At 42.3% G+C, this 16,962-nt stretch overlaps 1 protein-coding gene across 2 annotated transcripts in view; it reads left to right on the top strand.

Annotated features, from left to right (window-relative positions):
• Window positions 1-16,962, top strand: part of tmem132e (transmembrane protein 132E) — a 414,526-nt gene that overhangs the window by 330,485 nt on the left and 67,079 nt on the right. For both annotated transcript variants that reach the window (XM_084565323.1, XM_084565322.1), the window contains exon 3: window positions 13,160-13,300. In XM_084565323.1, the coding sequence (XP_084421449.1) occupies window positions 13,160-13,300 (141 nt within the window). The remainder of the gene's footprint in view (window positions 1-13,159; window positions 13,301-16,962) is intronic.

Below are 16,962 nucleotides of genomic sequence, written 5' to 3'. Positions count from 1 at the left end.
GGGGGAAGCTTGGCGTTTTAACACGCAAACGAAATGAAATTAATAGTCTTATTGAAGCTGGGCAGGACAAAGAAACTGTTAAGAAACAAATTAATTTATTTGATGGGTTTTTCGCTGAGTTTATTAGTTTACAAGCAACTGTACAGCAATTAACGAAAGACGCATACGAAAAGGAGGCCGATAACTTAGACTGGTACCAACCCAAATTTCACCTTTTTAAAAACTTTATGGAAGGTGTTACGAAATGGCTTGATACTGATCAAGATGATGAGAAGGAAGAGGAGGAGCAGGACGATGGTGGTACTACTGTTAAGCCTCAGGACAGCGCATCTCAAATATCGCACAGTGACACGCATAGTAAAGCAACAAGCGCTCGGAGTTGTGCGTCACGAAATTCTCTCGCTCAACTGAAGGCCGAAGCGGAATGTGCAGCCGTTCGAGCAAAGGCGCAGGCTTTGGATAACAAAATTGACTTGGACATCGAAGAAGCAAATATCATTGCGAAATTAAAAGCACGAAGAGAAAAAATGGTCCTCGATTCTGAACTCGCTGCTGCAGAGGCAAAGGTTAGAGTATTTAGAGAAGCTGAAGAACAACGTTCATTGTCGGGCGTATACAAATTCGGAACACCAACGGAATATAACATCCCTGGAACAGTACAAAGACCCGTGAGAACACAGAGTGGATCAGCTCCTCGTACTGACCTTCGGCAAACTGCAAGTGTGCAACAAAATGCAAATATGAGCGTCTCAGTGCCAATAGAGATGCACTCAAATGGCAATGATACAAACGTCACTGATGTTTTAAAAAGACAAACTCAAATCACTGAAATGTTAGTGAAACAGCAAACACTCTCTCTTCTGCCAGATATAGAAATTCCTATATTCGATGGTGATGCTCTTCAATATAGGATGTTCATCAAAGCATTTGAGCAATGTGTTGAGAGTAAAACTGCAAGTATGGATGACCGGCTATACTACTTACAACAGTACACAAGGGGCCAGCCCAGAAGCCTTGTTAGTAGCTTTATGCACATGGATCCCTCTGTTGCCTATAAGGAAGCTAAAAAACAGCTAGAATACAATTTTGGAAACAGCTATAAAATAGCATCTGCTTACGTGGATAAAGCCTTGAACTGGCCAACCATCAAACCAGAAGATGGCAATGGGCTTCGATCATACTATCTTTTTTTACAAAGCTGTTACAACACAATGCATGATATTGATGGTTTAAAAGAGCTAGAAAGTTCCACCAACTTAAGACTCATCGTGTCTAAACTTCCATTTAGGCTGCGAGACCGATGGAGAGCAAATGTGTGTAGAATGCAAGATCATAACCAACACAGAGCAACATGCAAGGACTTGGTAGACTTTATTAAAGGCCAGTCCAGAGCAATGCTTGATCCAATATTTGGTGACATACATAATTTAACAGAAAGCAGCAAAGTAGCAACACGACCTAAATCACAGAAACCATTCACCAAACCAAGTGGGAGGACCAGCTTTGCCACTACAGTTGCTCAGCCATCTGAAATAAAAAGGAATGAGTCACAATATGGACATAAACAGAATACAGCTGTTGACAAGCCTTGCTTATTCTGTGAAAGAAATCACACATTTGAAAATTGTGAAAAGTTTAAGTCCAAACCAAATAGTGAGAAAATAGAATTCCTGAAATCAAATGGGATGTGCTTCGGTTGTCTGTCAAAGGGACACGTCAGCAAAATCTGCAGAAACAGAATGAAATGTGAAACATGTTCGTTGTCTCACCCAACCCTCCTTCACATTCACCCTGGAAAAGGAAAAGATGGAATTAAAGATGACCGCGTCATAACTGGAAACAAACCACTGAGCAGTGCTATGGTATCTGTAAAAGATGATGACCTAATGGGGGTCGGCCGATCAAAACAATGCACTCTTGCCATAGTGCCAGTGAAAGTAAAAGTCTCAAATTCAGACAAAGTCATAGACACTCATGCATTTCTGGATCCCGGTAGCTCAGCTACATTTTGCACGGATTCACTGAAAAGGAAGTTAAACATCTCCGGCAAAAACACCACAATACTCTTGCGCACAATGGGACAGGAGAAAAATGTTCACAGCAGTATAGTCTCTGGCCTTGAAGTCAGCAACATGGAAGGTCCGTTGTATCATAAGCTCCCAGAGACCTACACTCAAACAAAATTGCCTGTTTCAAAACGACATATACCAACACAAGAATCAATAGACAAATGGCAATACTTACGTGAGGTGAAGATTCCACAACTGGATGCTGACATAGAGTTGTTAATAGGCACAAATGCTGCAAATCTTATGGAACCTTGGAAAGTGATAAACAGTAGAGGTAATGGGCCATATGCTGTTAGAACACCATTAGGATGGGTCATCAATGGGCTCATGCAAGAAACAACATGTCAAATACAAGGAAGTCACTCATGTACTGTAGTTAATCGCATATCTGTAGCAGATTTGAATGACTTGTTGATCAAACAGTATCATCAGGATTTTCCAGAACTGGCAGCTGAGGAGAAATCAGAAATGTCAGTCGAAGACAAACAATTCATGTATATGATGGAAAGTTCAAAGGAACTAAGAAATGGTCATTATTACTTACCGTTACCTTTTAAAGAAGATGATATAATGATGCCAAACAATTACCAACAGGCACAGCAACGCGTTATGTCTCTGAAAAGGAAATTGGAAAAGAATGAACAGTATCATACAGAATATACTGCATTTTTAGAAGGAATGCTTGAAAAGGGCCATGCTGAAGTGGTGCCATCTGATGAACTGGAAACACAACGTGGAAAGGTGTGGTACATTCCACATCATGGAGTGCACCATCCAAAGAAGGGCTCCCTGAGAGTTGTATTCGATTGCTCTGCATCCTTCCAGGGAACATCTTTGAACAGCAAACTGATACAAGGTCCAAATCTCACCAGTAACCTGGTAGGTGTCCTGTTGCGCTTCCGCCAGGAGCCAATCGCCCTTATGGCAGACGTGGAAAGCATGTTTCATCAGGTGAGAGTTATGGAGATGCATGTGAACTTTTTGCGTTTTTTATGGTGGCCGAATGGTGACACAGGTCAACCATTGAAAGAACACAGAATGACAGTTCACTTATTTGGGGCTACATCTTCGCCAAGTTGTGCAGGTTTCGCCCTCAGACAAACTGCCGAAGATTTTAAAGATCTCTTTTTGCCTGAAACAGTGCAAACAATTAAGCAAGATTTTTATGTGGATGATTGCTTGAAATCGGTGGCCACTGAAGCTGATGCTGTGACGTTGTGCAAAGAGCTTGAAAGAGCTTGCTCAATGGGAGGCTTTCGTTTGCACAAATGGATAAGTAACAGCAGAACAGTCTTAATGTCCATCCCACAAGCAGCCAGAGCAAAGGAGGTCAAAGACCTTGACTTGGAATCCAGTGATCTTCCTACAGAAAGAACTCTTGGCATACAGTGGCACATAGAAAGAGACAAACTCACTTTCGCAGTGAGCCTGAAACAGCAGCCATGTACTCGAAGGGGAATACTGTCCATCATATCCTCAGTATATGATCCTCTTGGCTTCATCTCTCCATTCGTCCTTACTGCAAAGAACATTCTGCAAGATCTTTGCAAGCAGAATTATGCCTGGGACAGAGACCTACCAGACCACTACACGCAGCTGTGGCAAGAATGGATGGCAGGTCTAAGTTGCATTGGAGAGCTCAGTGTCAACAGATGTCTCAAGCCAAAGACCTTCGGTCCAATAACATCTGCACGACTGCACCACTTTAGTGATGCATCTGAAAGTGGATATGGCTGTGTCACGTACCTTCGTCTCACAAATTCAGATCTTGAAGTGCACACATCATTTGTAATGGGCAAATCTCGAGTTGCACCATTAAAGCAAACTACAATGCCAAGAATGGAACTCACTGCAGCAGTGCTTGCAGTACGAATGGATAGAATGATCAAAGCAGAATTACAACTTGCTCTCGAGAATTCAATTTTCTGGACAGATAGTACGTCAACACTGAAGTACATTCAGAATGAGAATAAAAGATTTAAAACATTCGTGGCCAATAGAGTGAACACAATCAGAGAAATTACTAAAGTAAGACAATGGAAATACATAAACACTAAACATAATCCAGCTGATTGTGTGTCCCGTGGTCTCAAGGCCAGTGCTCTTCTGAATTCAAAAACTTGGCTGAATGGTCCAGAATTTCTCAAATGTCAGGAATCTGAATGGACAAACTCCAACATTGCCATACAAACAGACAATGATGATGATGATGTGGAAGTGAAGAAGGATGTTCTCATCATGAACTCGATTGTGAAGGAAGAACAAAATCCTACACACACATTCATACATTATCACTCAAATTGGAACAATCTAACCAAAGCAGTAGCATGGCTACTTAAACTAAAAGACATACTCTTGCAACTGAGTCAGAAAAGAAAGGAAATACTTACCAATATGGAAATGAAGAACTCAAATGCGGAGAAACAATGCCTGATGGAAAGAAAAATGCAAACAGTCAAAAAATGCATGAACATACAACAAATTACTTTAGAAGATGTCAAAAGAGCAGAAAATGCAATTGTACGCTTTGCTCAAATGGAGGCATTTCCGGAAGAAATGGAAACCTTGCAAAAGGAAAGTGCTCATGTCAGTCATCAGAGCCACATTCGTAAGCTGGATCCTATACTGCAAGATGGATTACTTCGTACAGGAGGAAGATTAAGCAGAATGGCTATGCCAGAGGGCCAAAAACATCCTGTAGTACTTCCAAAACACCATCATGTGTCCAAACTGGTGTTGAAACACATTCATGAACAGCTAGGCCACTGTGGAAGGAACCATATGTTGGCTAAACTGCGACAGCAGTACTGGATTCCAGCAGCAAATTCCCTTGCTAGAAAGATACGGTCTGAGTGTGTATTCTGCAGGCGCTTGCATTCAAACTTAGGACAGCAAAAAATGGCAGACTTGCCAAAAGAAAGAGTTACACCAGATTTACCACCATTTACCTTTGTTGGAGCAGACTTCTTTGGTCCAATCATAGTTAAAAGAGGACGCAGTGAAGTTAAAAGATATGGTGTCATTTTTACATGTTTCACAACTCGAGCAGTACATCTGGAAATAGCCAGTTCACTAGACACTGATTCATGTATCAATGCAATACGCAGATTCATAAGCAGACGAGGGCAAGTTCAGCAAATAAGATCTGACAATGGAACCAACCTGACTTCAGCTGACCGTGAACTAAAGAATGCCATAAAGGAATGGAACCAAAGCAACAAACTCCAAGTTGCTTTGCAACAAAAGGGAATAGAATGGACTTACAACCCACCTGCCGCTTCACACTTTGGAGGAGTATGGGAGAGGTTAATAAAGCAAGTCAAACAAACACTTCTGTCACTAACAAAAGATCAAATACTAGACGATGAATCTCTTCACACTTTCATTTGTGAGGTAGAAGCCATAATGAATAGTCGCCCACTTACCATGAATTCAGATAGTCCAAATGACCTCGAACCTTTAACACCAAACCACCTTTTACTTCTCAAAGGGCAACCCATATTATCCCCTGGTTTATTTCAGAAATCAGACACGTACAGTAGACGCAGATGGAAGCAGGTACAATACTTAGCTGATATATTTTGGAAAAGATGGGTTAGAGAGTATCTCCCAAACCTACAAGAAAGACAAAAATGGTTGAAACAGAAAAGAAACTATGCAAATGGTGACATTGTGTTAATTGCAGACCCTACTGCCCCTAGGGGGTCTTGGATGTTGGGGAGAGTTGTTGACACAAAGAAGGATTCAAAGGGAATTGTCCGTAGTTTGACTTTAAAAACAAAGACAAGTGTTATAGACAGACCGATTACAAAGGTTTGCTTATTGTTGGATAATGGCATGTAAATATGAATGTCCAATGTATGTATGATGTTTGTTTACCTTGTAGGAACTGACATATACACTGATCTTTACACGCGCACAATGGACCATGGACTATTCGAGCAAGGAATTTCATTTCTTGCAACGTGCACACATGCGCACATACACATACATGAACACTGAAATGGACTCTTGAATGCACAATGCCTCTTGTGGCATAATGGACTATTTAAGTTTAAGTTGAACAACAAAGACTCTATAAAAGGAGCTATTGCATTGATGGACTTTAATTCTGATGGACTTTGATTTGAATTGAAATAGATATTGAATGAACTGAAAGAAAATGGACGTGTTTCAAATGAAACTAATGTATTCATGTTTTGTATGTATGGACAATTCTGATCACTGATGATTTGATATTGATATCTTTATTGTGACGTATGGCTCCATATTTTTGTTTGATTGTTATTGTACCTATTCAGCCGGTAGCAATAAGAGGGCCGGTGTGTAGGAGCCATTCACGACATTTATGATTAAGTTGATTTAATGACCCCTGCTGGCGAAACATGACCTTGTGAGCTTTGAAGGCCTTTGCACCGAAAGGGTTAATTTACTCACCTGTGCCAATTAGTGGCGCAAAAGGTAGACAAAGAGTGTTTGTTTGGAACAGTTTAGAAAGGGTCATTGGAATTGTATGGACGCCAGCAGGCACATGGTTTTCAATCTAGTCTAGTTTTCTAGGTTCTAGTCGTCATTTTATTTTGAGTCTAGTTGTCGATCTAGTCCGTTTTATTTGCGAGTTTATTTATCAGTTTATTTAGCAGTACTTTGTTTTAGTGACGTTGGAATAAACGAACACTTTATTGAAACCCCTGAGGCGTCCGAAGTGACTTACTGGAAGGCACTACACTGTCTCATAGCTCCAACACGTGATCAGAGTTTCTTTTAAACTCGTCTGAAAAACAGATGAAAGTGGGCGACAGAATCCCGGCGGTCGATGGCGTCGCCGCGGTATTGATCCCCGACTGATCACAGGGTGTCGTGGCTTCAGGACTCTGAGCACAAGACAAAATGCGGCGACTCCAAGGAGATCTAAGAGGCAGCCCATAAATCTGGCTCGGAATGTGTTGACCAAAAAGCTCTCCTGCTTAGCAGTCCGTCAGCCAACTCAGAGTCTAATAGGTGTTGCCATGGCAGAAGGCTTCTGTGCGGAATGAGTAAGTAATAGCGCTGTCTTTGCTGAAGTGGCTCACCCTGCCTCTCCACTCTCTCCCCGTGCAGGAGCAGCAGCAGGAGCAGCAGGGCTCGCAGAGATTCTGAGAATTTGGGCGTGTGTTATTCCCGCTTACGGCGGTGCGGCTTTTCCATTTGCGATGCTCTTTCATTAATCAGCATTAGCACTGTTCCGCGGGGAGCCCGACTCGTACGGCGCTCCCGTGGGTCGCGCTTCATCCCCTCTCATTTGCCGGAGCAAAAGAAAAGGACCGTCTGATTAAAAACACTGGTTCTGCACAATACGCAAGCTGACTCAAAAGATGATGATGAATATGTAGTGGCTTTTATAAGCTGCTGGTGAGTAATGGTAATGAATATAAATACAAGTATTACTCATCAGGGTTCATCCCCAGCAGGAAATGCACTGGCAGTGGTTATGCACCTACAATGATGTGTAATCATCGTCTTTTATGATCAGTATTTTTACAAGCTACAGTAATCAAGTAGCAACTGGGTCACCTCGTTCAGCGAGCGTCTGAGGGTATTACATTTTCCCCCTTTTCAACTTGCATCAAAGGCAACGCACTTGATCAGGGCGGTTTCTTAAACGTTACATATTTCTGTTTCATCTCCCCTCAATGCGCTGTATCAGATAATTACTGTATTTTCTCAAATGTGGTGGGATTTGATGAAAGAACTAAATAGGAGCTGCAATAACAAGAAACAATACCATGACATTCACTCGGCTCCATGAGGAGGATTTCCACCAGGCGTGGCGTGTTTGGAAACTAGAGAAGCTTTCTTAAGGTGCAGTAATTATAGGTTTAGTCAAGACTGCAGTAGGCATCATGTGCTCATCAGCCGTAATTACTTCCACCTAAAAAGTTACTAGCCAACAAGAAAGTAAGTAAAGTGGGTTTTTTTTTTACCGCGTTATGTGAACATTTTCTTCAAGTCATCAAATTAACTTCTACTTTTGTTTTTAGAGTGTTTATCTATAGCTTTCACCGGGGATTGGAGATGTTAAAATTCGGAACGTCATGCCGTGCGAAATAAAAAGTGGCCACACATGGATGACACCTGAAACGCCTGCATGTGCTGATTTCCGTTTCACTTGTGTTTATTTTGCATCAGTAGCAATCCAAAGAGAGTCAAGAACCCGGAGCGTGAAACCCTGAGAGATGGTGGCAATGAAACGGGAAGAAACCGTGACCCCTGCGCCTGAGGCCGGCTGGGTTGCAGCGTTGCCAGATCGTGCAGTTTTGAATTTAAGTTTGTCAGTTAAAAGAGAGCTGGGCAGATGAACAAAATTTGGGCTGGTCTGGGATCAGTTTTTCAAACGACGATTTGAAAGCCAGAGTATATATTCTCCCTGTCTCTGTGTGTGTGCATGTGTGGTTGGATGTGGACTTGTTTTGTTGCGGGGGCCAACTCTTTAAACATGGTCTTGATCTTTTTGGATTTGATTCTAGTGTGAAGTTTATGCTTATGTTAGGGTTAGGGCCTTTACTTGAGATGCTCAAGGTAAGGCAGTAGGGAATGCATTATGTCTACGGAAGGTGTTTTCAAAGAGAAGTGCTCCATCAGCCTGTCAGTGGACTCAATGATGCTGTGAATGGCTTTGGAGTAGCTCGATGTGAGTAGTTGTGGCGGTTGGCTGCCACGGTTTGTTGTTGTACGATTTCTATGCTGCATTGCGTCTCGATGGTTAATGCACTAGACGAAATAACGGCCATCAGCTGTATCTGGCAAGAGAGGCAGAAAGAGGCAGAAAAAAAAAGACGGAGAAGGTACAGAGGTGAGCAGGTATTCATACATGTGGATGCTGCATACGTGGTACTAGGTGGTAGATGGAAGATTTATTGTAAAAAAAAAAAGCTCAGAGGTTACAGTACAGTAGGGGCTGTACCGACCAGTCGACTTTACTGCTGTCCCACAATGCATTAAACAGGAAGTTGACTAGTTGACCGGTCATGTGACAATAACAACATGGACTAGAAGACAGGTGAGGAGCCCAGTGGGTTGTTGCAGCAAACTAGCAGCGGTTCATCAAGTGTGTGGAAATACTTCACTAAAGATGAAGCCCACACCACCATGACATGTCTACTGCAATGTATCTGAAAAGACTAACGCTAGCAGAAGAACGGTCCAAATCCTCTGGACAGCAGTCAGTTAACAACTTCACCAAACATCCTGTGGTAGCAGAGAGAAGGAGGCTGCACATCAACTATTTGTTGGTGAATTTCATTGCCTAAAGTTATTAGACCTTTAGCTGCTAAACACGGAAAAGGCTTCGGAGATATGCCGTTTTTTTATTTTTTATCCCAGCTACATTATTCTATTATACAACACGCTGTGATGTATTATTAAACCCTGTATAGGCTATACATATCTGCAGCACACAAGTGATAAGCTCATGTGTTTATGTTGAGTTCTGTTGTGTTGTATGCAGAGCGTGTTTTTGTCCTTGATGTCAGTGAATGCACCGTGCGAGAGTCGTATATTAGAAGTGTCAGACTGACGGTGTTTATGGTGTTGACGTGGTGTACCTTGCAGAAAAGCCTCCTTAACTTCTTTTGTGTGAGACGCTACAATATGTATTCAGGTCAGTAATTCGTGGCGTTACTGTTTGGTCGAAGTCGACTTTCACCACGTATTAGTTGACTTAAAAAAATTTGGAAGTCGTTCAACCCCTATACCGTGTGCTCATAAAGTCACTGTTTAAGGTTGTTTAACAGGAGCAGAAAACTGTGCCAGTGAAGCCAGTTGTTATATTACAGGTAAGTAGGCTGGTATAATGTATGATGAGAACTAATGCAGTTGAAAGCTCTGGACAAGCTTATAAGCAGAATTTAAATTACGTTTTATGACACACACTGACTGCCGCCCTGCTAATAAACTATACACACAGTCTACTGTATTTATATGAAGATATAGCCCTCTAAGCTTCTATCCACGTAATATCTAATTAATGATATGTCTGTATGATTGCATGAGTGTCTTTAAGCAGTGAAAACAAATGTGATTATCCTTAGTATTGATCATTTGCTCAACTGTTATTGCCACGACACGGCAGCCCGACAGTCGGCCTTCTTTCTCTGACCTTAAAGACGAATTTTATTGCCGGCAAGCGGGTTGTGTCATAAAACCAGGCCCCTCTGTGTAGTAGAAAGGTTCAATTATTGGCGAGATTGGCGGTCTATATGACAAGAGAAAAAGGGCTGTCGCTCGACAGGGGAAAGTGCTACAACAACAACAATGCTTTGTCGTTTTTGCTTTGTTTTCTTTCTTTTTTTTTTTGTCCTTCCAAGGCTGCTCCCCTTGCCGTTGCGATTGCATGGGCTTTACCCGGGCTTTTGTGGAGGCCGGTCAATGAAAAACAAGGACACGCGCTCACGGTTTGAAGCTGCGATTGCATTTCACGAGAACAGGCAATCGCAGGAGCAGAGGGAGCGTGCAGGGAAGTGAAGCAGACCTCACTTTAGACATTCACAGTACTTGAGAGCTGGCTTTTAACCGAGTTGTTTTTAAGCCACGGTCCAACCAAACGTAACAACTGAGCAGACGGATCAGAAAATGATCTCGAGTCCATTTTGTAACCTGATTTGCGAGGCCCGGCAATCGTGGCGTCACATCAGAAAAGGTTCATATGTTTGGAAGGCGAACAGGCAATGAGTTCAAATGCCTGTTTGCAGCAGGTGTAGTGGTTAATTGTAGTTATTATGTTAAACACCAGTCGAGCTGAAATATAAAAAAAAAAGTTGGTGATGACATTAAAACCCACGCTCCGTCTGTCTCGGCTGCGTGCCTCTTCTGGTTAAAGTGGGGCGAACAGCTTCAGCTGAAAGTCAATTGTTTTCACCAATCACGGCTGAGTGGTCGCCGCTCTGAGTGCAGGTTAGCGTGGCAAATGGAAATACCTCGGCGGGTCTGGAGAATTTTTATCTGTCGTAGGAAGAAATGGAACGATCGGAAAGATGTTGCAGCGGCCTCAAACCTTCAGTCGAATGCAAATGAGGGGAGAAGAAGAACAACAACAAAAATATGATTTAGGCTTTCAGGGAGTTTGTCAAGAAAGAGTTGTTCATTTGTGTGTCAGGGTGATCTCATGGAAGGAGGAGACAAAAACTACTGTGGCTTCCTGTAAACAAGGCAAAATCATTAAGATCCCCAGAGGTTTACCTTCGGGAGAGTAGCAAATGGCGCTTTTAAAAACCCAGCGATAACCCTCTGGACATTACCGTATGCCGCTCTCTGTAAAGTTATCATTCACCGTTAAGAATCTAATTTAAAATAATTTGCGTCAGCGAGCCGCACAACTTCTGAGCCGACGTTAATTCAAGAACGACTGGTCTTTAATGCGCGAAGCAGACAAACAAAAGCAGCCACGTACGTTAATAATTCATCTCCGTCTTCTGTTTCATGAAAATGAGATCCTCAGATCAATAATCTCCATCGTCTGCGTGTGTCTACGCGCGAGCTGCTCATCTCGTTTCAGGGAGTGCCTCGGCGGTCAGATAACCGAAATCACAATCACTGGGGGGGAGGGGGGAAAAAAAACAAAGACGTAGTAGTGCTTTTGTTTTGTTTGTTTATTTTTTTTTCTCCTCTCTGCTAGTTGAAATTCTGCCAGTGGACACCTTAATAGCACGTCTCTGTAAAGTCACAGAGGACGCCTGCCAGCCGGCGCTGGTTCGTCATGCAGCCGGTTTGAAAATTTCTTACAGTTTGTCACTGCTTTGCACACGTTTTTGGGTAGAAGCATATAAAAGGGATGTTTTCTCTCATATTATCTGTAGTTTTCTAAATCGTAGATAACTTCTGTTTAACTGTCCCATTGTCCAAATTAACAAATATAATGTAGGGAATACATATAAATCAAAGCCTGACCAAATGGATGCATGCCGTTGAAGCCTTACATAGCGTGATGTCCAAGGCTTCATGTAGCTATTTATCTGTCAGTTTCTTAAAGTTCAGTTTCTCTCTTTTCTAATGTTTCCATCCTTTTTCAGTGCCTTCGGGGTGTACAAGTAGGCATGTAACCGAGCAGATGGTTCGGATGTGTTTCTGAGTGGGCGCAGCGTTATCTCTGTGAAGATGCTGCAGATGTTTCGCATCCACGTGAACATGCAAAATACTGTATCTTCAGACGCCGCAAAATATACGAACGGAAACACGCGTGCGGCCCGGTTGCTGCGAGCAGGATGGTAGATGCACGCATACTCCGTGTATGTAACCTCCGTATGGGATATGTAGATTCAAGCTGAGGGACAAGTGATTTGTATTTACAGGGGGATATACAATATTTATCATGTTTATCCACATGTGGATCATGTAGATATGTGAATTAAAAATACATACTATCCTCCTTTCATACTAAATTAAAATTTAAAGCCTTCCACTAAAGCGCGACGGTTAAATGTGAACACTGACATATTGAGAGGCATCAGGGAGTGCGAGTGGTTCAAACATCCCCCCTGCTGAAGTGTCCTTGAGCAAAAAAAAGGATGTGAATCCATTTTAGCTCGAGGCCTCCTGCTCTGTTGCTAACCTTGACCTACCTGTGCGAGTGTGTGCGTTCTCCCCTGAGGAGCTGAGAGGAGCGAAAGAAGGAGGATTTAACCTCAGAATCAATCCAAGTATCTCAGCTGGAGGAAAATGATTGAATTTGTTGTTAAGATGGAATGCAAATACACTTAAGTGTAAATGTTTCCCCAAAGCATGTGAAGAGAATATGGAGGCTTCCAGATGTTAGCGGTTGATAATACCACATAAATGCCCAGTGGTTCGGTATAAAGCTTCATAGATCTGATTTTACAGAAAGTGTTAGTGGCCTGAAGTATTTCTAGGCTCCTGCTCTCATGTATCATTGCACTGTCACCTTCATTCATCTCTATTATTGATTCATCTGTGGAATTGCTTTTGCCATGACGCAATGCGAGGAGGTGGTCTGCTGCGCACAGGGGGCGTTCACCTCTGACCCCGCACATAAATCTTCCCTTCTAATAAAATTGACTCACCCCCCCCCCCCCCTCGCTTTTTTTTTTTTCCTGCAGGGTCAAAGCGAAAAAAGGAGTGAACCTGCTGCAGACCAAGTCGAAGAACGCCCAGTGGAAGGTGGACTGGGAGGTTCAGTCCGGCGCCAAGCATTCCATCACCACCATCGATGTGAACAAGAACAAAGCAGTGAAGCAGGGGTAAGTCAACAGCCCCGGGCCTAAACACACAGCGTCTGTCTAACCAACCACCGCAGCTGCAGCTGCTGATTCCTGCTCCTGCTCCATGAAGACAAAAATATTTGTCTTCCTTAACAATGCACAAAATGCCTCCAAAAAGGTTTGCTTTTAAAAAAAAAAAACAACATTCTCTGATTAAAGGCAGCTTTTAAAAGCCTATGCCTCTTCTCTTTGTAAGTGCACCAGGAACATGAAATCCACCTTTGTCCCAAAGCAGTCACTAAAGCTCCCTCGGCTTTATGGTATAAAAGAATGGAGATGTTATCTGTTCCACTACTTCTGCTGTTCATTTAGTTTACGTGGAGGTGGATGATTTTGCCTGGTGGCATTAACATACCTTTGAGATGAGATCTCGTCTGAGAGCAGTAATTATGCCAAGTTCGTCAGAGGAGTAAAAACAGCCAGTCACTGTCCTGCAGTGTCTGACGGAGCAGTAATGGACTCTGTCTGGTTGGTTTCTATGGCAAATGCAACTTTGTGGTAATACTGAAACTGGAGTTGTTTGCAAGCTTAATGTAGTCTGAATGGTGTGCAGCCTATTGACGCATTTGTCATCCTGCTTTTAAGGAAAAAGAAAAAAGAGGTAAATGAAGGTACATATGTAAAGTATGTTCTCATGTAACACGTGATTAAAGATCAGATCGACCTGGAACAACCCTGACAGTGCCACGCAAACAATTTTGGTGGGTTTGGTTGGTGCCTTTGAGACGTTGGCCTTTACCTAACTGAGACGAAGGCCAATTATAATTAATATATTTTTGTTTTTATCCTTGCAAAACTGACAAATTATTACTACTTAGTTGGTAGTGGGCAATCCAAAGTAACCAGGAACAGGAACTTAGGAATTCATACAGTATACGTATGAGATAAATGCACATAGAATAAGATCATGCGTTTCTATCAGTCCGTCATTAAATCACCATAGTAACGTCAGTCTTGTATTTAGCGACAATTAGCAGCAGCCTGTGCAGTTGACCACTAAACTTAATGCTGTTGAGTCATGGCATTCAATGGACAACTGTGTGTAAGATTAAATAAAGTATTAGCGGATTTAACTGTACTAGCCAGCTCGTATAAAGTTAAGCTAGTTCACGTTACGTTAAATCAAGCGCACAAATACTGGATTTTAAACAGCGGCGGTAACATCAGTTTTTATTTGTGAATACCGCAAATAGCTTCACATGCTACATTTGTACCGTATGCTGTCCGTGTCGTTTCAGGCGCAATAGGAAAAACATGACGCAGGCACAAATAGTTTGAGACATGCAAAGATATTTTGATTTGTTACGAGACCATGGCGGAGTAAATTAGACCCTGGCGGTCCGCCGTAGTATCGACGTTGTATGGGAAACACTGAGGACGAAATTTCAGGAATTGCTCTTGAATTTCTAAAAATATCTTTGATAAATACTCATTTAACAAGAGTAAAACTGTTCTGATAGATAATACTGGTGGTAAATTAGAAGATGTGTTTATTTTGTTGTTGTGTTTGTGATTTGGGTGAACTCACCCTTTAAACAGGTTCGCGCACATTAACGCCGTGAACATTCATCACATTTTGTTCACAGTTTGCCCTGCCCCCTGAGCTAATTCCACCGAGAGACGAGCAACTAAAAATTAGCAACCATAAATCACAACGTGTGATGCGTTCAATTCATTAGGAAGGGAAGCAGAGGGGAGTTTGGCTGGAGACATAAGCAACTGCTGGTCTACATGCCGGCCTCCCTGCGGATGCCATTATGGCCGGGGAAGGAAGAGAACAGCGAAGAAGAGGACAAAGAGCGGCCTTACCTGAGAGACAAGTCCACCATCCCTCTCTTGTTTTCTTCTTAGCGTCTTAGTGTCAGCCTTTCCAGCTATATTTAGTGACCCATGTCATGTAATCTTTGCCACCCTGTCACCATGTGGGAAATGTCCAGTAGGGGGTCAAGCATGGATAGAGAAACAACGTGTCACACTGCATTTTGTCAAAAACCTGGTCAATTGTGTGACCACCTGAAGCAAAACAACGGGCATCTAAAGATATAAAGAGTGGAGGCTCAGAAGAATTCATGTTTTGATGCTTCATTCCTAACAAATTGATTAAACATTAAATCTATTTTTCTGTCTAGATTTTTCCTGGGGAAGAGCCTTTTTGTGAAATTGGGTCTCAGTGCTTTTATTATTATGTGTTGTATGGTTGTTGTTTGAAAGTCTGCATGAGGTTTTTAGTTATAAAAAATAAATAGTGCAGAGTTTCAAAGAACAGTTAATCCCACTAGAGTATTATTAGCATATTTCATTTCTGCTTTAAGTGAAAAAAGATTTCAACTCATAAAAGGTCATGTTTTTCTTATAAGGCTGCGACACGCCAGTTTGACGATGTCGGGTTGCCGGTGAGGGATCTGGAGCTTTTGTGATGTGTTCCACACAAGCTAAGGCACTAGCTGGACCCCGGTTGCTTTGCAGTGATTGGCTGAAATTGCTGGAAGGAATTAAAAATCTGATTGGTTGTTCAGTTTAGTGCATGAAAGGAAAAACAGAAGTTAAGAAAATGAACGGTTGTAGTCCTTCCTAGTTTCCCAGCTAATATGTAGCTCTTCTTGTTTCACCATCTTGAATGACAAATGCAAACTACTGCCACCTGTTGGTACAAAGAGCTATTTCCTTCCTCACACAGGTGTAGATCCTCATAGTATAAAGATGGACGACAGCACAGCTCCTCTAAAGCAAAGCCAATGCAAGTAGAGCTCCCCCTGGTGGCTGGCTGCAGTATAGGTCACAAGCTCCGCCCCTCATGGTCGTGGCCGGGACTTGAACCAAACTAAAACACTAAAATACACGTCAAATTTTTTTTTTCAAAGATGGTTTCTGATAAGTTTCGTTTTAGTTAGTTATTTGATGCTGTAGAAACAGGATGTGACATCATGATGACTTCAAGTTGCCATGCCAACCGCTTTGTGAAGCGGTCCCAAAGGGCCATGAGAGTTGTAAAAAAAAAAATAAAAAAATAAGTCCAGTGTATAATCCAACATTTCCTTGTATCTGGTGGAGGTAGAGCAGAGCGTAGTATTAATTAAACAAAAGCAAGAGGGAGTCTAGAGGAAGTGTGGGCGGGGCATCGATGTCGCGGCTCCATGTGGCTCCACCCCCGGACAGTACTGATCAGACACTGGCTCCAAACTCGCAAGATGGTTTCACCTGTATACCCTGGAAAAAAGCATCAGTTGGACCAATGCAAGGAAGTGGAGATGCATTGTCCATATTTATATACAGTCTATGTACATGGACATTGGATGTCATTGCGTTGTGTTCAAGTACAACTTTTTGGTCCAGACACAGAATATGTCCCTACTACTAGGGCTTTCGGACCAAAACAGTTTGGTTATCATTCATGCACCAGTTCTGCTTGGGAACGACAGAACCAGATGCCCTGCAGCAAACCGGGTTCTTGCTTAGAAGAAATACTTTTGGTTGAAATACCCAGAACCAAGAACCAGTTCTCTGTTCGTTAAAAAATCCTTTGAGGTGTCCGAGACACATGTGTAACATACTGTTGTGGGAAAATGTTCCTAGGAGTCATTTTTGGAGCGTTCAAGATGCTAATTTTGGATGTCTGTGAAACATAATGTTTTGGTTACAAA

The sequence above is a fragment of the Chelon labrosus genome, assembly GCF_963514085.1.
Source record: "Chelon labrosus genome assembly, chromosome: 17".
Classification (NCBI taxonomy): domain Eukaryota; kingdom Metazoa; phylum Chordata; class Actinopteri; order Mugiliformes; family Mugilidae; genus Chelon; species Chelon labrosus.
The sequence above is the reverse complement of the archived record's forward strand: the minus strand, read 5'-3'. Positions and strand labels throughout refer to the sequence as shown.